Source organism: Salmo salar, chromosome ssa01, assembly GCF_905237065.1.
Source record: "Salmo salar chromosome ssa01, Ssal_v3.1, whole genome shotgun sequence".
In the NCBI taxonomy this organism is placed as follows: Eukaryota; Metazoa; Chordata; class Actinopteri; order Salmoniformes; family Salmonidae; genus Salmo; species Salmo salar.
In genome coordinates, this window is record NC_059442.1 from 21,788,194 (window position 1) to 21,812,389 (window position 24,196).

General features: G+C 47.7%; 1 protein-coding gene across 3 annotated transcripts in view; it reads right to left on the reverse strand.

The window, feature by feature from the left end:
- Positions 1–24,196, reverse strand: part of LOC106575182 (rho guanine nucleotide exchange factor TIAM2) — a 107,210-nt gene that overhangs the window by 9,995 nt on the left and 73,019 nt on the right. For all 3 annotated transcript variants that reach the window (XM_014151838.2, XM_014151537.2, XM_014151621.2), the window contains exon 16: positions 4,861–5,055. In XM_014151838.2, the coding sequence (XP_014007313.2) occupies positions 4,861–5,055 (195 nt within the window). The remainder of the gene's footprint in view (positions 1–4,860; positions 5,056–24,196) is intronic.

Genomic DNA, 24,196 nt, shown 5'->3' on the forward strand with positions numbered 1-24,196 from the left:
TTATTCAATCCCCCCAGAAGTGATCCGTTATCTCCTCCTCTTCCATTCTCTCCTCCCTGTGTTTTAATGTGGCTGCGGATCGTCAGGGCTTCACTGGTGATATTCATATTAGGCTGATTTACAGCCCCCGCCGCACATCACAGACAAATGGTTACAGCCGCTGCAGAGGACGCTGGGAAGGCATTCTCCTCCCCTCTACAAATCACCCACCCACCGCCTCCCAGAGAGAGAGAAAGAAAGACAGCGAGAGACAGAGAGAGACATGGTGGAGATCATGAAAGGAGCTCTTTAATGTGAGAGAGAGACCGAGAGAGAGAGACCAAGAGAGAGACCAAGAGAGACTGAGCGAGAGAGACTGAGCGAGAGAGACTGAGCGAGAGAGACTGAGCGAGAGAGACAGACACAAAGAGAGACACCGGGAGAGACACCGAGAGAGACCCAGAGAGAGACAGAAAGACAGAGGAGACAGATTGAGAGAGAAAGATTGAGCGAGAGAGCGAGAGACCGAGAGATTGAGCGAGAGAGAGAGAGATTGAGCGAGAGAGACCGAGCGAGAGAGAGACCGAGAGAGAGAGACCGAGAGAGAGAGAGAGATAGACCGAGCGAGAGAGAGACCGAGAGAGAGACCGAGAGAGAGACCGAGAGAGAGAGAGAGAGAGACCGAGAGAGAGAGAGAGAGAGACCGAGCGAGAGAGAGAGAGAGAGACCGAGCGAGAGAGAGAGAGAGAGAGACCGAGCGAGAGAGAGAGAGACCGAGAGAGAGAGACCGAGAGAGAGAGAGAGAGACCGAGAGAGCGAGAGAGAGAGAGACCGAGCGAGAGAGAGAGAGACCGAGCGAGAGCGAGAGACCGAGCGAGAGACGAGCGAGAGACCGAGCGAGAGAGCGAGAGACCGAGCGAGAGAGCGAGAGACCGAGCGAGAGAGAGAGAGACCGAGCGAGAGAGAGAGAGATTGAGCGAGAGAGAGACCGAGAGAGAGAGAGACCGAGCGAGAGAGAGAGAGATTGAGAGAGAGAGAGACCGAGAGAGAGAGAGAGATTGAGAGAGAGAGAGACCGAGAGAGAGAGAGAGACTGAGCGAGAGAGAGACCGAGAGAGAGAGAGAGACCGAGCGAGAGAGACCGAGCGAGAGAGAGAGAGAACCGAGAGAGAGAGAGAGAGCGAGAGAGAGAGACAGACCGAGCGAGAGAGAGAGAGAGAGCGAGAGAGAGACCGAGAGAGAGAGAGAGACAGACCGAGCGAGAGAGAGAGACAGACCGAGCGAGAGAGAGAGACAGACCGAGCGAGAGAGAGAGACAGACCGAGCGAGAGAGAGAGAGAGACCGAGCGAGAGAGAGACAGACCGAGCGAGAGAGAGAGATAGACCGAGAGAGAGAGAGAGAGACCGAGAGAGAGACCGAGAGAGAGAGAGAGAGAGACCGAGAGAGAGAGACCGAGAGAGAGAGAGAGATAGACCGAGCGAGAGAGAGAGAGAGACCGAGCAGAGAGAGAGAGACCGAGCGAGAGAGAGAGAGAGAGACCGAGCGAGAGAGAGAGAGAGAGACCGAGCGAGAGAGAGAGAGAGAGAGACCGAGCGAGCGAGAGAGAGAGAGACCGAGCGAGAGCGAGAGACCGAGCGAGAGAGCGAGAGACCGAGCGAGAGAGCGAGAGACCGAGCGAGAGCGAGAGACCGAGAGAGAGAGACCGAGCGAGAGAGAGACCGAGAGACCGAGCGAGAGAGCGAGAGACCGAGCGAGAGAGAGACCGAGAGACCGAGCGAGAGAGCGAGAGACCGAGCGAGAGAGAGAGAGACCGAGCGAGAGAGAGAGACCGAGAGAGAGATTGAGCGAGAGAGAGACCGAGAGAGAGAGATTGAGCGAGAGAGAGACCGAGAGAGAGAGAGACCGAGCGAGAGAGAGAGAGAGACCGAGAGAGAGAGAGACCGAGAGAGAGAGAGAGACCGAGCGAGAGAGAGACCGAGCGAGAGAGACCGAGCGAGAGAGAGAGAGAGACCGAGAGAGAGAGAGATAGAGAGACCGAGAGAGAGAGAGAGAGAGAGAGACCGAGAGAGAGAGAGAGAGAGAGACAGACCGAGCGAGAGAGAGAGAGACAGACCGAGCGAGAGAGAGAGAGACAGACCGAGCGAGAGAGAGAGAGACGAGACCGAGCGAGAGAGAGAGAGACAGACCGAGCGAGAGAGAGAGACCGAGCGAGAGAGAGAGACAGACCGAGCGAGAGAGAGAGACAGACCGAGCGAGAGAGAGAGAGACAGACCGAGCGAGAGAGAGAGAGACAGACCGAGCGAGAGAGAGAGAGACCGAGCGAGAGAGAGAGAGACAGACCGAGCGAGAGAGAGAGAGACCGAGCGAGAGAGAGAGACCGAGCGAGAGAGAGAGACCGAGAGAGAGAGACCGAGCGAGAGAGAGAGACCGAGCGAGAGAGAGAGAGACCGAGCGAGAGACCGAGCGAGAGAGAGACCGAGCGAGAGACCGAGCGAGAGAGAGACCGAGCGAGAGACCGAGCGAGAGAGAGACCGAGCGAGAGAGAGACCGAGCGAGAGAGAGAGACCGAGCGAGAGAGAGAGACCGAGCGAGAGACCGAGAGAGAGAGAGAGAGAGAGAGAGAGAGACCGAGAGAGAGAGAGAGACCGAGAGAGAGAGAGAGACCGAGCGAGAGAGAGAGAGACCGAGCGAGAGAGAGAGAGAGAGAGAGACCGAGCGAGAGAGAGACCGAGCGAGAGAGAGAGAGAGAGAGACCGAGCGAGAGAGAGACCGAGCGAGAGAGAGAGAGAGAGAGACCGAGCGAGAGAGAGACCGAGCGAGAGAGAGACCGAGCGAGAGAGAGAGACCGAGCGAGAGACCGAGCGAGAGACCGAGCGAGAGACCGAGCGAGAGAGACCGAGCGAGAGACCGAGAGACAGAGAGACCGAGCGAGAGACCGAGCGACAGAGAGAGAGACCGAGCGAGAGACCGAGCGAGAGAGAGAGAGACCGAGCGAGAGACCGAGAGAGAGAGAGACCGAGCGAGAGACCGAGCGAGAGAGAGAGAGACCGAGCGAGAGAGAGAGAGACCGAGCGAAGAGAGAGAGACCGAGCGAAGAGAGAGAGACCGAGCGAGAGAGAGAGAGAGAGAGAGAGAGCGAGAGAGAGAGAGAGAGAGAGCGAGATTGAGCGAGAGAGAGACCGAGAGAGAGAGAGACCGAGCGAGAGAGAGACCGAGCGAGAGAGAGAGAGAGAGACCGAGCGAGAGAGAGACCGAGCGAGAGAGAGAGAGAGAGAGACCGAGCGAGAGACAGAGACCGAGCGAGAGAGAGAGACCGAGCGAGAGACCGAGAGAGAGACCGAGCGAGAGACCGAGCGAGAGACCGAGCGAGAGACCGAGAGACAGAGAGACCGAGCGAGAGACCGAGCGACAGAGAGAGAGACCGAGCGAGAGACCGAGCGAGAGAGAGAGAGACCGAGCGAGAGACCGAGAGAGAGAGAGACCGAGCGAGAGACCGAGCGAGAGAGAGAGAGACCGAGCGAGAGAGAGAGAGACCGAGCGAAAGAGAGAGAGACCGAGCGAAAGAGAGAGAGACCGAGCGAGAGAGAGAGAGAGAGAGCGAGATTGAGCGAGAGAGAGAGAGAGAGAGAGCGAGATTGAGCGAGAGAGAGACCGAGAGAGAGACCGAGCGAGAGAGAGAGAGAGACAGACCGAGACAGAGAGAGAGACCGAGACAGAGAGATTGAGAGAGAGAGAGAGAGAGAGAGATGGAGCAAGAGAGACAGAGAGAGAGACCGAGAGAGAGAGATTGAGCGAGAGAGAGAATGAGAAAGAGAGAGGAGACCGAGAGAGAGACCGAGAGAGAGAGAGGAGACCGAGAGAGAGACCGAGAGAGAGAGACAGAGAGAGGCCGAGAGAGAATGAGAGAGACCAAGAGAGAGAGACCGAGAAAGAGAGAGAGACCGAGAAAGAGAGAGAGACCGAGAAAGAGAGACCGAGACAGAGAGAGAGACCGAGAGAGAGAGAGATTGAGCGAGAGAGAGACCGAGAGAGAGAGAGATTGAGCGAGAGAGAGATTGAGCAAGAGAGAATGAGACCGAGAGAGAGGAGACAGAGAGAGATTGAGCAAGAGAGAGACCAAGAGAGACGAGAAAGAGAGACCGAGAAAGAGAGAGAGACACCGAGAAAGAGAGAGAGACCGAGACAGAGAGATTGAGCGAGAGAGAGACAGAGAGAGAGATGGAGCGAGAGACAGACCGAGAGAGAGAGCGAGAGAGAGACCGAGAGAGGCCGAGAGATTGAGCAAGAGAGAATGAGAGAGAGACCAAGAGAGAGAGACCGAGACAGAGAGATTGAGCGAGAGAGAGATGGAACAAGAGAGTCCGAGAGAGAGTCCGAGAGAGAGAGATTGAGCGAGAGAGAGATTGAGCAAGAGAGAATGAGAAAGAGAGAGGAGACCGAGAGAGATTGAGCAAGAGGGACCGAGAGAAAGACCGAGAGAGACCGAGAGAGAAAGAGACAGACCCGAGAGAGAGACCGACACCGAGAGAGAGATTGAGCAAGAGAGACCGAGAGAGAGACATAGAGAGAGACCGAGAGAGAGAGAGCTGACAGGGATTAAGAGACGAGGTGGAGATCATGAAAGGAGCTCTTTAATGTGCTCTGAGAAAAGGGGTGAGACGGAAACTTGAGCTGAACAGGGCCTCTGAGAGAGTATAAACAATGATGCAGGTTATATCTCTGCGGTCGGTCGGTTGGTAGGTCGGTAGGTAGGGCCACACAGTCTCGGTACTATTCAGTGGCTTTCCTTTCTCTTTCCATCTCATCCTGGCTCAACTGATTGTTTCGGGGAAATTTGCCATTATCTTAAACAAACATAATAGCCAGATAACAAATCATTACCTTGACATAGGACTTCTCTGTGTCCACCAGCTCCTGGATGACCTTGCGGAGCCTCTCGGTGGCACTCATGTGTCGGGGGCAGGGTCTGAGCAGTGTGGTCTCGGCCCCTGGGTGCGGGGGGTCTTTGTGGCCCTCCATCAAGCCCCCGGAGCCCTCTTGGAAGGTGTGGTACAGCGTGCACACCGTCTCCACGCTCTGCAGTGGGCGATAGCGAGAGACAGGTTAGGGACTGCATGAGTAACATGTACACAAAGCTTACTAGGATCACAAGGACTTTTATCTTGTTTATCTTACCACATAGATATACAGTGCATTCGGAAAGTATTCAGACCCCTTGACTTTTTCCACATTTTGTAACATCACAGGCTTATTCTAAAATGGATTCAATTGTGTTTTTCCCCCTCAATCTACACACAATACCCCAAAATGACAATGCAAAAACAGTTTTTACATTTTTTCTAATGTATTACAAATATAAAAAACAGAAATGTCACATTTACATACAGTGCCAGTCAAACGTTTAGACACACCTACTCACTCAAGGGGTTTTCTTTCTTTTTTACATTGTAGAATAATAGTGAAGACATCAAAACTATGAAATAACACATATGGAATCATGTAGTAACCAATAAAAGTGTTAAATCAAAATATATTTTATATTTGAGATTCTTCAAAGTAGCCACCCTTTGCCTTAATGACAGCTTTGCACACTTTGGCATTCTCTCAACCAGCTTCATGAGGTAGTCACCAACTAACAGGTGTGCCTTGTTAAGTTAATTTGTGGAATTTCTTTCCTTCATAATGCGTTTGAGCCAATCAGTTGTGTTGTGACACAGTAGGGGTGGTATACAGAAGATAATCCCCTTTGGTAAAAAACCAAGTCCATATTATGGCAAGAACAGCTTAAATAAGCAAAGAGAAACAACAGTCCATTACTTTAAGACATGAAGGTCAGTCAACATGGAACATTTCAAGAACTTTTATAGTTTCTCCAAGTGCAGTCGCAAAAAACATCAAGCGCTATGATGAAACTGGCTCTCATGAGGACCGTCACAGGAAAGGAAGTTACCTCTGCTGCAGAGGATAAATACATTAGAGTTAAGTGCACCTCGGATTGCAGCCCAAATAAATGCTTCACAGGGTTCAAGTAACAGACACATCTCAACATCAACTGTTCAGAGGAGACTGCATGAATCAGGCCATCATGGTCAAACCACTACTAAAGGACACCAATAAGAAGAAGAGACTTGATTGGGCCAAGAAACACGAGCAATGGACATTAGACTGGTGGAAATCTGTCGTTTGGTCTGATGAGTCCAAATTTGCAGATTTTTGGTTCCAACCGGTGTCTGTTTGTGAGACGCAGAGTAGGTGAATGGATGATCTCTGCATGTGTGGTTCCCACCGTGAAGCATGGAGGAGGAGGTATGATGGTGTGGGGGTGCTTTGCTGGTGACGTCTGTGATTTATTTAGAATTTAAAGCACACTTAACCAGCATGGCAACCACAGCATCCTGCAGCGATACACCATCCCATCTGGTTTGTGCTTAGTGGGACTATCATTTGTTTTTCAACAGGACAATGACCCAACACACCTCCAGGCTGTGTAAGGGCTATTTGACCAAGAAGGAGAGTGATGGAGTGCTGCATCAGATGACCTGGCCTCAACAATCACCCAACCTCAACCCAATTGAGATGGTTTGGGATGAGTTGGACCGCAGAGTGAAGAAAAAGCAGCAAACAAGTTCTCTGCATATGTGGGAACTCCTTCAAGACTGTTGGAAAAGCATTCCTCATGAAGTTGGTTGAGAGAATGCCAAGAGTGTGCAAAGCTGTCATCAAGGCAAAGGGTGGCTATTTTGAAGAATGTCAAATATATTTTGATTTGTTTAACACGTTTTTAGTTAATTACTACATGATTCCATATGTGTTATTTCATAGTTTTGATGTCTTCACTATTATTCTACAATCAAGAAAATAGTAAAAAAATATAGAAAAACCCTTGAATGAGTAGGTGTGTCCAAACTAATGACTGGTACTATAAGTATTCAGACCTTTTACTCAGTACTTTGTTCAAGCACCATTGGCAGCGATTACAGCCTCAAGTTCTCTTGGGTATGATGCTACAAGCTTGGCACACATGTATTTGGCGCCCCCCTCGGGTTCGTGCTGTCGGGGAGATCTTTGTGGGCTATACTTGGCCTGGTCTCAGGGTAGTAAGTTGGTGGTAGAAAATATCCCTCTAGTGGTGTGGGGGCTGTGCTTTGGCAAAGTGGGTGGGGTTATGTCCTGCCTGGTTGGCCCTGTCCGGGGGTATAGTCAGACGGGGCCACAGTGTCTCCCGACCCCTCCTGTCTCAGCCTCCAGTAATTATGCTGCAATAGTTTGTGTGTCGGGGGCTAGGGTTAGTCTGTTATATCTGGAGTATTTCTCCTGTCTTATCCGGTGTCCTGTGTGAATTTAAGAATGCTCCCTCTAATTCTCACTCTCTCTTCTCTCGGAGGACCTCAGCACGAGGACCATGCCTCAGGACTACCTGGCCTGATGACTCCTTGCTGTCCCTAGTCCACCTGGTCGTGCTGCTGCTCCAGTTTCAACTGTTCTGCCTGTGGCTATGGAACCCTGACCTGTTCACCGGACGTGCTACTTTGTCCTGGACCTGCTGTTTTCAATTCTCTCTCTCTCTACCGCACCTGCTGTCTCTAACTCTGAATGATCGGCTATGAAAAGCCAACTGACATTTACTCCTGAGGTGCTGACCTGTTGCACCCTCTACAACCACTGTGATTATTATTATTTGACCCTGCTGGTCATCTATGAACATTTGAACATCTTGGGCATGTACTGTTATAATCTCCCCCGGCACAGCCAGAAGAGGACTGGCCACCTCTCAGAGCCTGGTTCCTCTCTAGGTTTCTTCCTAGGTTCCTGCCTTTCTAGGGAGTTTTTCCTAGCCACCGTGCTTCTACATCTGCATTGCTTGCTGTTTGGGGTTTTAGGCTGGGTTTCTGTATAGCACTTTGTGACATTGGCTGATATAAAAAGGGCTTTATAAATACATTTGATTGATTGATATTTGGAGAGTTTCTCCCATTCTTCTCTGCAGATCCTCTCAAGCTCTATCAGGTTGGATGGATAGCGTTGCTGGACACTTGTTTTCAGGTCTCCCCAGAGATGTTAGATCGGGTTCAAGTCTGGGCTCTGTTTGGGCAACTCAAGGACATTCAGAGACTTGTCCCGAAGCCACTCCTGCGTTGTCTTGGCTGTGTGCTTGGGGTTGTTGTTCTGTCGATCAGGTGTTCATCAAGGATCTCACTGTACTTTCTCAGTTCATCTTTCCCTCGATCCTGACTAGTCTCCCAGTCCCTGCTGCTGAAAAACATCCCCGCAGCATGATGCAGCCACCACCATGCTTCACCATAGGGATGGTGCCAGGTTTCCTCCAGACGTGACGCTTAGCATTCAGGCCAAATAGTTGAATCTTGGTTTCATCAGACCAGAGAATCTTGTTTCTCATGGTCTGAGAGTCTTTAGGTACCTGTTGGCAAACTCCAAGCGGGCTGTCATGTGATATTTACTGAGGAGTGGCTTCCGTCTAGCCACTCTACCATAAAAGCCTGATTGGTGGAGTGCTGCAGAGATGGGTGTCCTTCATATCCACTGAGGAACTCTGGAGCTCTGTCAGAGTGACCATCAGGTTCTTGGTCACCTCCCTGACCAAGGCCCTTCTCCCCCGATAGCTCAGTTTGGCCAGGTGGCCAGCTCTAGGAAGAGTCTTGTTGGTTCCAAACGTCTTCCATTTAAGAATGATGGAGGCCACTGTGTTCTTGGGGACCTTTAATGCTGCAGAAATGTTTTGGTACCCTTCCCCAGATCTGTGCCTCGACACAATCCCATCTCAGAGCTCTACGGAGAATTCCTTCAACATCATGGCTTGGTTTTTGCTCTGACATGCACTGTCAACTGTGGGACCTTATATAGACTGGTGTGTGCCTTTACAAATCATGTCCAATCAATTGAATTTACCACAGGTGGACTCCAATCAAGTTGTAGAAACATCTCAAGGATGATCAATGGAAACAGGATGCACCTGAGCTCAATTTCAAGTCTCATTACAAAGGGTCTGAATACTTATGTAAATAAGGTATTTCTGTTTATTTTTAATACGTGCTAAAATTTCTAAAAACCTGTTTGAGGGTCTGAATACTTTACGAATGAACTGTATGTCAAAAACGATATCCCCATCAATCACCATAACAAGCTGTCATACAGTACGAAGCAGACAAAACTAAACCATAGCTTAGAGCTCAACTTAACAGGTTTACAGTATCACACAGTCCTAGCTGTTAGATCGGCTCAGTGCTGTGATTGGCTCCTATAGTTCTAGTATAGTGCCAGTACTGACAGGTGTGTGTGTGTGTGTGTGTGTGTGTGTGTGTGTGTGTGTGTGTGTGTGTGTGTGTGTGCGCATGAGAGAGAGTGTGTATTTGAGTGAGAGAAACGCTGATCGTTACATAAAAAAAGCAAGTCTCAGAAAATACCTTGCTTGTCACCATAAATATTGCACACACACACACACACACACACACACACACACACACACACACACACACACACCATACAAATCAATACACTAACACAACCCAGCAGAACCCAAATCAAGTTCTCTATTAAGCCAGCAGCTCATCAGTTAGCTAATTATAGCATGGCCAATCAGGAGACAGGATGCCAAAGCAGCTTCAAAACTAATCTGTGGAGAGGACAGAGAAGTCACTGGGCAGCACTGTGGGAGAAGTATAGCTATGGCATGGGGCTGGGGTCAGGAGGCTGGTGGCTCAGGGACCCACTGAGGGGAAGAGGATTCAGGCCTGGGATAGGCTGGCCTCTAGACAGAACCACCCAGCCAGCAGCTCTGGGTCTCTGCGTGAGCAATGATAATTACACTGAGACTCAGCTGTCCCACTATGCTACTGAGAGGAGAGCACCACACTGACAGGATTCTATACTGCTGTAGACTGTAGATATACAAAATAACAGACTCACGCATATAGGCGAGCATCGACACACGCACACACACAAGCACACACACTGAATGTAGTGGATATGTTTCACCCACACACTAACCCAGACCAAAGCTCCTCCATATTGCAGCTGAAAGGCTTGGAGACCAGCTCAAGGAGGAAAAAGGGTTGAAGAATATCATGTTGACATATTACTCAAATACCCTGCGGCAGCTTCAGAGGCAAACCTGCCTCACACAGACAGATAGCAGTAATTGTGTGCGGCTCTCGCCTGCAGTTTGTTTCTGCTGCTGCAGTGACTGAGGTCCTAGGCCTACAGAGGATCTGGAGAAAACACACACAGAGCTACACACACAGGCATGGATGCACGCACACACCCACATGCGCTCTCACACACACACACACACACACAGGGATTCTCCCTTTCTCGCAGCATGACTTTTAATCAGTTCTTAATAAGAGCGACCTGTAAGAGCATGACTAGAGGGAGAGAGAGAGAGAGACTCAGACGTGACTCAGAAGTCTGTCTCACACAACAATCCCAACAACACAGTCTGAGTCCAATGCCTGACGACTAACCCAAATATCCAATTAAGACCTGCAAAGCCGGCTCGGGAGCCATGGAGGCGGGAGAGACAGGGATGCAGTCGCAGAAAGGACAAGCACATCTGACAGCGCTAGTCTCAATTCTCCATCCCTCGGTTAACCCAAAACTAAAGCCAGAACTGTCGGGGTTTTCTGATTTCACAAGCATAAAGCCTGTGGGAATGCTAGGTAGAATGAGCTGAATCCTATCCTGTCAATTAGCCCAAATTGGACAACCCATCTCTTATCCCTGCTGTAAAGCCAGACATCTCTCTCTCCCTCTCACCATGAGGAATAGTTTCAACATCTGTCATAGCACCTACAGCCCTAAAACATGTTGAGCCATCGAGGTTAATACCCATCGCCACACCAGAACCCCATATACCCACTACTGCTGTCCTTCCCTCTCCAAACGGTCAACTCTACTCCCACGGCAATCATCAAGCCTCTCAATCCCTCTCTGTCCTACTCACCATGAAGAGCAGGCTGTAGAGGAGCCTCCAGGCTGCTGTGGCCTGTCTCTGGGTCCTACGGGCCAGGTTACAGCCTTTCCTATGCAGCCTACCCGGCCTGGACGCTGGCATCACGCCTGGACTGCGTCTGACCGATAAACCACACTTGGTTGGTGCTGACTGGACTGTACTTGATGGGATCTCGCTATTAATCCTGAACGTAGAGGTTCTGAGAGTGTAGGCAGTTGACAAAAAACTGCTGCCCGCACCAATCTGCATATCAATCGGAGTGGACGGCCGGACCAAGCGGACAGTGCAAACGGAGGGGCATTCCTCCCTCACGCTCTCTCTCTCTACCATCCCATCTCTGGTCCACGTGACCCTGGTCAGTTTCCAGAGAGTATAATGCAGAGGCCAGGCTGCGGGTGTTACTGGCCATGCAGCCTCAATACATCAATACAAAGAGGACTCTTCTGGGCTGCTGGATATTCTGTGACACTGTCAGGGATAGCTGTATCTGTTCAACAGGCCAGAGGGATTCAGGGGCAGAGGGAGGCATTCATCTAAACTGACAACAACACAGGTCACGCTGTAGGGAGGAGGGGCCCTTTAATGAAGTATTTTGGGTGCTTTTGAAGAAAAACATGAGTCCAAGCCAATCTTTAGAAGCTATGCGTCACGGAAAATAACATCTTACTGAGGCGTCTGCTGTGACAATTGAGAGGGATTTGAGTCCAGTGTTTGCAAACAAAGCTACCCGTGGTCACAAGCTGAGTATCTTTGGCTTCCAGGCCTCGCTCACCGACGTGGAGGTGAAAGCCTGGTAGAGGCTACTACTGTAGCTGAGTGACACTCACAGAGACTATTTTGTTCCAAACCCAGGTCAGGTCACCTGACTAAAGGCTCAGGTCTGTGGGGGCAGACCACGCCAACACATAACGCAAATAACTAGCCTTACTAAGGTCTCAGTATAGAAACAAGATATTTCATTCTACTAGCTCCCCACACCTTGAAGTTAACGGCATTCTGAGAATGCAACCGAAATGAGTGTCTAAAGGTGTCGGAAAGTACATGGTTAACTTCACCAAAGATATAACACTGGATATATGTTGATGATCTCTTTCACAAACTCCAATGTGATCGCAAAGGCTAGGTATTGTTCATGTGAAATCCTGAGCATGTTGACCTGGGAGAGGTCAGAAGGAGCGGTTTGTGGAGAGATTACTACTCCTGCTCGCCAACTGGGGTGATTAACCAGCCTGGTATTTTCCACCCATGGGGAAGGTGTCATCCACAACACCTCTCTTTCATACACACACTGGCAGCCAAACACATCCAAGTGTCTTCTAAACCAAGGTCAGAATAAATGTTTATTTTTTTATTTTTTATTTCACCTTTATTTAACCAGGTAAGCTAGTTGATTGACCAGTCGGATCGTCGACTGTACGTATAGTTAGCTTGCTAATAAAATAATTGTAACTTTTTGTTCTGGCCTGTGATGCACTCATAACAAACAGAGTGCAAAAATGTGTTGAAGCAGAGCAGTTTTTTTGTTATTGAAAACCTGCATTGTTTTTGTTTGGCTTTTGGCTATTTGGAGTTCAGGATGCTAGTTTATTCCCAATCCCAAACTGCATGGTAATGCTGCACTACATGATTGAGGTAGTTCAAACCCGTAGCCTCTTTGTGTCCTAATGGATTTGTTATTTTGACGTGAACATTTCTACATGACTGATGGACATAACAGACGTCTGGATGACATTGATAGACAGGACATGGTGATATTCTGCCACCTAACCCTCCTCTCTGAGCATGGCCTTTATCAGTGGTAGCCAGTACACATTCTCAGGCTGTGGAGAGAACGAGAGTACATCACTAGGGCTGAGCTCCCTGTCATCCAGGACCGCTACACCAGGCGGGGTCAGAGGAAGGCCCTAACGATTGTCAAACACTCCATCCACCCAAGTCATAGACTGTTTTCTCTGCTACCACATGACAAGTGGTACCGATGCACCAAGTCTGGAACCAACAGGACCCTGAACAGCTTCTATCCCCAAACCATAAGACTGCTGAATAGTTAGTTAAATAGTTAACCAAATAGCTACCAGACTATCTGCATTGACCCTTTTTACACAAACTCTTTTGACTCATCAAATCAAAATCTAATTTTATTAGTCACATGCGCCGAATACAACAGGTGAAATGCTTACTTACGAGCCCCTAACCAACAATGCAGTTAACATTTTTTGGATAAGAATAAGAGATAAAAGTAACAAGTAATTAAAGAGCAGCAGTAAAATAACAATAGCGAGACTACATACAGGGGGGTACCGTTACAGAGTCAATGTGCAGGGGCACCGGTTAGTTGAGGTAGTATGTACATGTAGGTAGAGTTATTAAAGTGACTATGCATAGATGACAACAGAGAGTAGCAGTGGTGTAAAGAGGGGATGAGGGTACTGCAAATAGTCTGGCTAGCCATTTGACTAGATGTTCAGGAGTCTTATGGCTTGCGGGTAGAAGCTGTTTAGAAGCCTCTTGGTCCTAGACTTGGCGCTCTGGTACCGCTTGCCGTGAGGTAGCAGAGAGACCAGTCTATGACTAGGGTGGCTGGAGTCTTTGACAATGTTTAGGGCCTTCCTCTGACACCGCCTGGTATAGAGATCCTGGATGGCAGGAAGCTTGGCCCCAGTGATGTACTGTGCTGTTTGCACTACCCTCTGTAGTGCCTTGCGGTCGGTGACAGAGTAGTTGCCATACCAGGCAGTGATGCAACCAGTCAGGATTTTTTATTTTTTTTCACCTTTATTTAACCAGGTAGGCTAGTTGAGAACAAGTTCTCATTTACAACTGCGACCTGGCCAAGATAAAGCAAAGCAGTGCGACACAAACAACAACACAGAGTTACACATGGAATAAACAAGCGTACAGTCAATAACACAATAGAAAAAAAGAAAGTCTATATACAGTGTGTGCAAATGGCATGAGGAGGTAGGCAGTAAATAGGCCATAGTAGCAAAGTAATTACAATTTAGCAGATTAACACTGGAGTGATAAATGAGCAGATGATGATGTGCAAGTAGAGATACTGGTGTGCAAAAGAGCAGGAAAGTAAATAAAAACAATATGGGGATGAGGTAGGTAGATTGTGTCTCCTGATGTCTCCTAAGCCAAGGTCAGAACGCACTCCAACCTGGCTCCACTAACATATTATTCAAATAGTATTCATATACAGTGAGGTTAGAAACAAACACAGCCCAAAGATAAACAAGAGCTGTCAAACAGTTGAGTGAAGCCGGATACTGTTCATTCTCCCCTCTCACCGCCAGACATTAAAACAGAGTCATTAAAAGCAGAAGGCTCAGCCTACTTGAAGTTATGAACCGCTTTTCAAATCAAAGAAGAATCCTCCAGGCGACAAAATACTTTCTCTTTACGAAAATAAACAAACCCGAATGGAACGTCTAAAGTGTAAAGCCGAGGATAAAATATGGGGCGTCCCTCGGGCCGGCTCAGCCCATTGCTCACAGGAGAGTGTCCTGTCACACCACAGTAAGGCTCTGACAGAGGCAGATTCATCCCTCAGGTTAGGCCTATTGTGTCATGTTACCATCTTCTTTTTAGGGCTCAATAAATAAAGACAGTTTCTCATAAATCAAACAGGGAGGGAGGGCCCCAGTCCCTCTGCCATTCCCATTATATGCTTTATTATTCATTCTAAACAAATATTATTCCACCGGGGTCTCTGAGGAGACTTCAGAGTGAATGTTTTAATAATGAAACACCCTCAGATTAAAAATCCATTCTGATGAGTCCCCATAGGGGGTTGAGAACAACAGTATTATATTGCATCCCCACGACTAGAACAACAAAGTAGGAAAACGCTAGCAGCACCCCTAACTGCCAAATATGACTGATATAAAACAACAGCATAGGAAAGACACTAATATAGTAGTGAACAATTTCTCAACATGAGACCAGTTCATATAAATTGAAAGCACAGGAAGAAGCATGGTGAAACCTGCTAGCCGCATGACCTGGTGCCCTGATATAAAACAGAGAATGGTGATAGCAAAACACTCCCGCTGGGCCACAAACCTGCCACAGAGGATGTCTGATAACATCCGATTGGACATCTAGCAGGCTACCCACAGAACAGTCCCTAATACAAAGCACAACCATAAAACCAGCAACAGCCAAGCCAACCTTCCCTCTGACCTACTCGGTAATAAACTCTTCCCAGAGACAGGTTGACCAACCAGTAGGACTATCCTGGGTGCAAATGAATACTGAGATAGAAGAGGAGGAGTGGGGGCCTGCATTGCAGTGCTAGAGACGTCACTACCGATCTGGGTTCGATCCCAGGCTGTGTCTCAGCCAGCTGCGACCGGGAGACCCATGAGGCGGCGCACAATTGGCCCAGCGTCGTCAGGGTTAGGGGAGGGTTTGGCCGACTGGGACGTCCTTGTCCCATCGCGCTCTAGTGACTCCTTGTGGTGGCCGGGCGCATACACGCTGACTTCGGTTGCCAGCTGTACGGTGCTTCCTCCGACACATTGGTGCAGCTGGCTTCCTGGTTAAGCGAGCTGTGTGTCAAGAAGCAGTGTGTCTTGGCAGGGTCATTTTTCGGAGGACGCATGGCTCTCGACCTTCGCCTCTCCCGAGTCCGTACGGGAGTTGCAGCGATGAGACAAGACTGTAACTACCAATTGGATACCACGAAAGGGGTAAAAAGTACCAATATTATTTTGTATTAAATAGAAGAGGAAGAGTGATACTCTACTCCAATGCTAGCACTACAGTTGTATTGTTGGTAAAATGCTTTGTATTTTAAATGTGTGTGACTGTCCTTGACTATCAGTTTATCAATCAGTGTTTTGTTACTTGTCATGTTTTGGGTTTTTTGTGGAGTCCAGGAAGAATAGCTGCTTCTTCTGCAAAAGCTAATGGGGATCCAAATAAATAAATATGCATTCTTGACCTAGTAGTATATCAGAGTGAATTGAACTGACCATTGATCCAGTGGGGAGCTGCTATGCATTAATGTACTGTATGCAATCTATACACTTCAATAAATCATCAGTAGAGGCAGGTTGGAGAATTGTAAAGCACAAAACACCAGTGATACAGTATCCCACTACTAGCATGACCTGGAATCTGTACTGAATAAACATATGACACTACAGTATATACTGTGGCAGCCCACAATAAACTGTGCTCAAACACCTAGAAAAGGCAGAGGTGGGTTACCAGGAGTCCAGTGCATGGGTCGGGGACAGTAGGTTTCTCATAGGCCACTCATCCAGCCATGTCATCTAGCAGCTGGGCCAGCTTGTCCTTTAGCAGCTGCCTGAGGGTGAGCAGGGCCGAGCACAGAAACAGGTCCTTCTCCTCTGCTTCACAGCCTCCAGGCCAGAACCAGCACATGGCCAGCAGGGAGCACAGAGCCTGGTCTCCCGAGTGGCGCAGCGGTCTAAAGCACTGCATCTCAGTCCAATAGGCGTCACTACAGTCCCTGGTTTGAAACCAGGCTGTATCACATCCAGTCGTGATTGGGGGTCCCATAGGGCAGTGCACTATTGGCCCAGCGTTGTCCGGGTTTGCCGGGGTAGGCAGTCATTGTAAATAATGACACATTTTTTCTTAACTGACTAGTAAAATAAAGGTTAAATACAAATAAAATAAAAATCAGGGTGGTGAGGTAGACACAGGGCCTGGCCTCTTCCTCCTCCTCCTCCTCCTCCTCCTCCACCACCCTCCTCCTCCTCCTCCTCCTCTCACCCATCAAACCACCAACCAGCCCTGAGCTATGGTATAGGGCTGACTCCAACGCTCCCCAGCTCGCCTCTTCCTCTCCTCTGGCAAGCCATCTACGCCTCTCTCGATAGGTCCATCTCTCCTTCACTCTCCCTCTATCGCTCTGCAGTGGGCCTGCTCCAGATGCTGGGGCCACTCCCCAGCCATAAACCCAGATTATTAAGATAGACTTAGTCATCACCACCACCCACTCCACCCCCTCCACAGGCAGGCACGAGAGGGGGGACTGGGATTGTCTGTGTTTAGGGGCCTCCCCCCAAGGAGGACTTAAGTGGGTGGGAGAAGTTTAAAGGGGTTGTAGTCCATAGCTCTTTATTTCTAGAGTCCATTGGTCTTTATTTCTAGAGTCCATTGGTCTTTATTTCTAGAGTCCATTGGTCTTTGTGGCTGTTATGTGGTCTAAAAAACATCTAGAGGAGAGTAGTAATAACCCAGTGAATGGAGAGCATATCTGACCTCTCACATTCACACACATAAAAAGGTTTTGAAAACCCTTTTCAGCTGTTCTCAGCCTAGACCCGAGAATAGAGCAACTGAATTCTTAATAGCAATGGCACCCAAAATACATGCTGCCATTTACAGTAAGCTGCCCACTCAGTTCCTGGAAGCACCATTTTTTGTTTCCCCACAGTCACTAAATCGTCAATTAGTGAATCAAACTAAGCCATTGGCCTTTGGCGGAAAGGAAGGGTAAGGGAAGGGTGTGGTTGCTGCTCTTTGTATGGTAAAATCCCTTTAAAAGGATCTTAGTGAAGGGTTGTAGGAAGTTAAGGAACTTACTCTGCTCAGCCAGTTGACCAATGGTATCTGTGACAACAACTTCATACCACTGCCAGACTATAGAGGCTGCTGATATGTGACATAATATGCTATTTCACTCAGTGGTACAGCTCCTCTTGGGCCCTACAGACAAGGTTTACAACGTCATGGAGATGTAAAATAAGATGAGGGCTGTGCACCAGAATCTAAAGGGGTGTCATAAATCATAATGTGGAGCAATTTGACAAAAGAAACATAGTAGTGTAGTACCAAAGGAAATGCTACTGGTAAACTACCCCAACTCACATGGTCCAATAAGATACAATCAACTGGTATTAATGACTACAACAAGCTGGTATTACAACAAGCTGTAAATGTGGTTGAAAATGTTTTGTGTCATAGTGTTTATGGATGGTATCTATAGTGGATATCATAAGTATTACCCACCTGGATTTTTTTTAAATATTTTGTTGCGTAACAAAGTGGGATTGAAATGAAGGTAATTGTGATTTCTTTTGTCATTGATCTACACAAAATACTCTGATTTCAAAGTGGAAGAAACATTTGAACACAAAAAAAATTGATGAAAAATAAAAGACTAATACACCTTGATTAGATAAGTATTCACCCTCCTGAGTCAATACATGTTAGAATCACCTTTGACAGTGATTACAGCTGTGAGTCTTTCTGGGTAAGTCTCCAAGAGGTTTGCCCACCAGTAGTAATGTACAATATTTGCCCATTATTCTATTCAAAATTCTTCAATCTCTGTCAAGTTGTTGGTGATCATGGCTAGACATTTTCAGGTCTTGTCATAGATTTTCTAACACATTTAAGTCAAAACTGTAACTTGGCCACTCAGGAACATTCACTGTGTTGTTGGTAAGCAACTCCAGTGTAGATTTGGCCTTGTGTTGTAGGTTATTGTCCAGCTGAACACATGTAAAGCAGCATTTTGAAAATGACTCATTGGCTTTGATACTCTGATTTGTTAGAAATGATCCAATCGGCCTCTCGAGTGGCACAGTGGTCTAAGGCCCTGCATCACAGTGTTGCGGCGTCACTACAGCCTGGGATTCGAGACCAATAGCATTAGCAACAAGTCCCCAAACAACAACAACAACAACATGGCAGCAGGCAGGGAAGATTTGTAAGCACTTTTAGACACAACAACATTGCTCATCTATGTAATATGAGCAAATTGGAAACCACTAGACCAATTAATCAAAGTCAGTCAGTGTTCTGCAGCAGGCGATTACATGCTGTGACAAGAGGCTTGAAATTAGTCTTTCCTTCCCATTCATCTCCATTCAATCACAGACTGGATGGCTGGCAGGCTGGCTGGCTGGCTGGCTGGCTGCGGTGGCAGTGGGTATCTATGCTGCCTTCCTGATACATGGGTGATATTCTTCCCATCGACTAGATTGTTTTTCTCAGGGACACAAATTAACTCTGGTAATCAGATTTGCCACAACAATATCTCAAATGCTCGCTTTTACTGCATGTACTAAGATGTCTCAGTATCTCTCGCTCACACACGCTTACGACTACACAAACACACCTCCCACACGCACACACACAAATAAAATAAAATACATTTCATTTGTCACATGCTTGGTAAACAACAGGTGTAGACTAACAGTGAAATGATTACATACGGGTCCTTCCCAACAATGCTGAAAGAGAGAAAATAGAGAAATGACAGAAAAGTAAAACACGTAATAATAAAAGTAATAATAAATACACAATGTGTAATGATAACTCGGCTACATACACGGTGTATCAGTACAGAGTTGACGTGCAGGGGTACGAGGTAATTGAGGTAGATGTGTACATAGGTAGGGGTAAAGTGACAGATAATAAACAGTAGCAGCAACGTGATGAGTCAAGAGAGTGTAAAAAGGATCAATGCAGACAGTTAAACAGTTAACCAATAGCTACCAGACTAACTATTCAGCAGTCTTATGGTTTGGGGATAGAAGCTGTTCAGGGTCCTGTTGGTTCCAGACTTGGTGCATTGGTATCGTTTGCCGTGCTGTAGCAGAGAGAACAGTCTATGAATTGGGTGGCTGGAGTGTTTGATCATTTTTAGGGCCACCTTCTGATACCGCCTGGTATAGAGGTCCTGGATGGCAGGGAGCTCGGCTACAGTCTCACACACACACAGTCTCTCTCACACACACAGTCTCTCACACACACACACACACAGTCTCTCTCACACACACACAGTCTCTCACACACACACACAGTCTCTCACACACACACAGTCTCTCTCACACACACACAGTCTCTCTCACACACACACAGTCTCTCTCACACACACAGTCTCTCACACACACACACAGTCTCTCACACACACACACAGTCTCTCACACACACACAGTCTCTCACACACACACACAGTCTCTCACACACACACACAGTCTCTCACACACACACAGTCTCTCACACACACACAGTCTCTCACACACACACACAGTCTCTCACACACACACAGTCTCTCACACACACAGTCTCTCACACACACAGTCTCTCTCACACACACACAGTCTCTCTCACACACACACACAGTCTCTCACACACACACAGTCTCTCTCACACACACACACAGTCTCTCTCACACACACACACAGTCTCTCTCACACACACAGTCTCTCTCACACACACACAGTCTCTCTCACACACAGTCTCTCTCACACACACAGTCTCTCTCACACACACACAGTCTCTCACACACACACAGTCTCTCTCACACACACACAGTCTCTCACACACACACACAGTCTCTCACACACACACACACAGTCTCTCACACACACACACACACAGTCTCTCTCACACACACACACACAGTCTCTCTCACACACACACACACAGTCTCTCTCACACACACACACAGTCTCTCTCACACACACACACCACACACACAGTCTCTCTCACACACACACACACGTCTCTCTCACACACACACACACAGTCTCTCTCACACACACAGTCTCTCTCACACACACACAGTCTCTCTCACACACACAGTCTCTCTCACACACACACAGTCTCTCTCACACACACACAGTCTCTCTCACACACACACAGTCTCTCTCACACACACAGTCTCTCTCACACACACACAGTCTCTCTCACACACACACAGTCTCTCTCACACACACACAGTCTCTCTCACACACACACACAGTCTCTCACACACACACACACACAGTCTCTCTCACACACACACACACACAGTCTCTCTCACACACACACACACAGTCTCTCTCACACACACACACACAGTCTCTCTCACACACACACAGTCTCTCTCACACACACACAGTCTCTCTCACACACACACAGTCTCTCTCACACACACACAGTCTCTCTCACACACACACAGTCTCTCTCACACACACAGTCTCTCTCACACACACAGTCTCTCTCACACACACATCTCTCAGTTTGTACAAAGACAAGCACAGTGGCCAGTGCAGCAGCAGCCAGAGGTACTGCAGTGCAGATCCCAGCGCAGTGGGATTTATTCTTGTCATTGGGCAAACAGAGAGAGAGCAGAGGAGCCTGTCCTCGCTAATCCACCTCCTCACTGACCTCAGACCAGCTACTACACAGACTGAACACAGCCGACTGGGACATACTACACAGTAAACCCTACAGGCATGGTAGCGCTGTGATGTATAATGTAACTGTGCATTGGGGCATTACAGAATGACACATTGACAATCTGGTGTATACAAGTACTGGACACAGGGGTGCAAGCAAATAGTCAGCCTAGATATGTGTAGCCAGTGTATAGTCTCGAGAGGGAGATTTTAGGAGCATCAAACAGCATACAGATCATTATCTCTCCTCGGTGCTGCACTGTTACTGTTCAGTCCACTGAAGTCCGGATCATTAAAACCTGGCTCTCCAGATGACTGAACTCATTAATGCAACCCAATAATAAAGTGTTCCAACATGACGCATAAACACACTTTAATGACTTAAATAGGTTATTTACATGTAAAAAAAAACTGACAAGAACAAAAACTCCCTGGGACAAAAATAAACATGAATTGAATCAAGAGACACCTATTTGCATATTTACAGAACGAAAAGTGGAGATTTTACAGTTTGGAAGTGATGAAAGCTGCGGTGCACTAGCCGGGACCTACACTTTTCTTGCTACAGAGCTAGTCTAGAGCTCCCCAGCCTCGCCTCCTTGACCAAGTCTCTATTCAGTCCTAAATCAGAACATGATAACACAACAAACTCTTTGAAATCAAAAATGTAGGCTTGGGGTATAATTTCTCGCTAACAATATTCAAGCAGATAGCAAGGAAAAACAACCTCCTGACTTTAATTGTACGACAGACAGACAGACAGACAGACAGACAGACAGACAGACAGACAGACAGACAGACAGACAGACAGACAGACAGACAGACAGACAGACAGACAGACAGACAGACAGACAGACAGACAGACAGACAGACAGACAGACAGACAGACAGACAGACAGACAGACAGACAGAGATGAACAAAGAGAGAGAGAGAGAGAGAGAGAGAGAGAAACAGAAATCAGTGGAGCACTATCACCATAAATACAACTATATGTATTTGTTTATTTATTTTGTACTTCAACTATTTGCACATTGTTACAACACTGTACATAGCCAATAATAACATTTGAAATGTCTATATTATTTTAAAACTTTTATGAGCGTAATGTTTACTGTTCATTTCTGATTGCTTATTTCCTTTGTTTATTTCCCTTTTGTTTATTGTCTACTTCCCTTGCTTTGGCAGGGCAAACATATGTTTCCCAAGCCAATAAAGCCCTTTGAATTGAAAATTGAATTGAATTGAGAGAGAGACAGACAGAGAGAGCGTACAAGACAGAGAGAGACAGTGAGAAAGAGAGAGAGAGACAGAGAGAGAGACCGAGAGAGTCTCCACAATTAAGAGGTTAAAAGACCTGTGCCTGCTGTCACCCACAGCACATGGCCTACAGCAGAGCCTGGACCTGCTAGAGCAGTACTGCTAGACCTGGGCCCTGGCAGTAAACCCCCACAGCACATGGCCTACAGTAGAGCCTGGACCTGCTAGAGCAGTACTGCCAGATCTGGGCCCTGGCAGTAAACCCCCACAGCACATGGCCTACAGTAGAGCCTGGACCTGCTAGAGCAGTACTGCTAGACCTGGGCCCTGGCAGTAAACCCCCACAGCACATGGCCTACAGCAGAGCCTGGACCTGCTAGAGCAGTACTGCTAGACCTGGGCCCTGGCAGTAAACCCCCACAGCACATGGCCTACAGTAGAGCCTGGACCTGCTAGAGCAGTACTGCTAGACCTGGTCCCTGGCAGTAAACCCCCACAGCACATGGCCTACAGTAGAGCCTGGACCTGCTAGAGCAGTACTGCCAGATCTGGGCCCTGGCAGTAAACCCCAAAAAGACTAACATAATGATTTTCAAGAGAAGATCCAGATCTCAGGGAATAAGACCAAAGTTTTCAATTGGTACAAAATATACAGAGTATTGCACACACTACAATTACGTAGGTTTAAATATAAGCTCATCTGGACACATCAATGAGGCAGTGAATGAACAGAGAGAGAAAGCACACAAGGCATTTTCCGGAATTAAAAAAAACGTGGCTAAAACGAATTGAATGTGTCATTGAACCAATTGCACTTTATGGCAGTGAGGTGAGGGGTCCACTTGCAAAACACGATTTCACCCAATGGGACAAACACTGCAGTGAAAACCTGCATGCAGAGTTCTGTAAGATTCTGCTACATGTCCAGGGGAAAACTACAAACAATGCATGCTGGGCAGAATTAGGCCAACATCCACTAATAATAAAAACTCAAAAAAAATTGTAATTTAGTTTTGGAAACATCATAAATACAGTGACATCCTCTCATATCATTACCAAGCCCTGCAATGCAGACAGTTAAGCAAAGAAAACAGCCCCTCATCCAGCTGGTCCTGAGTTCACAAACCTGTTCTACTAACACACTGAAGCCTCAGGACCCTCATCCAGCTGGTCCTGAGTTCACAAACCTGTTCTACTAACACACTGAAGCCTCAGGACCCTCATCCAGCTGGTCCTGAGTTCACAAACCTGTTCTACTAACACACTGAAGCCTCAGGACCCTCATCCAGCTGGTCCTGAGTTCACAAACCTGTTCTACTAACACACTGAAGCCTCAGGACCCTCATCCAGCTGGTCCTAAGTTCACAAACCTGTTCTACTAACACACTGAAGCCTCAGGACCCTCATCCAGCTGGTCCTGAGTTCACAAACCTGTCTACTAACACACTGAAGCCTCAGGACCCTCATCCAGCTGGTCCTGAGTTCACAAACCTGTTCTACTAACACACTGAAGCCTCAGGACCCTCATCCAGCTGGTCCTGAGTTCACGAACCTGTTCTTCTAACACTGAACACACTGAAGCCCAATCAATCAGAATAACAACCAAATTACAACACCGTCAAAACAAAACTACACTACCTATTGGGAAACACAAGCACAAAGCAAAACGCAGTGCTATATGGCCCTAAATGGACAGTACACCATGGCAAACTATTTAACCATGGTTACCGATCAAAACCTTAGGAAAAACGTAAAGTACTGGCTCAGTGAGCACAGGCTTGCCATTGAGAAGGGTAGGCAATAGTTCCTGACAATATTAAACATTTAGAGACT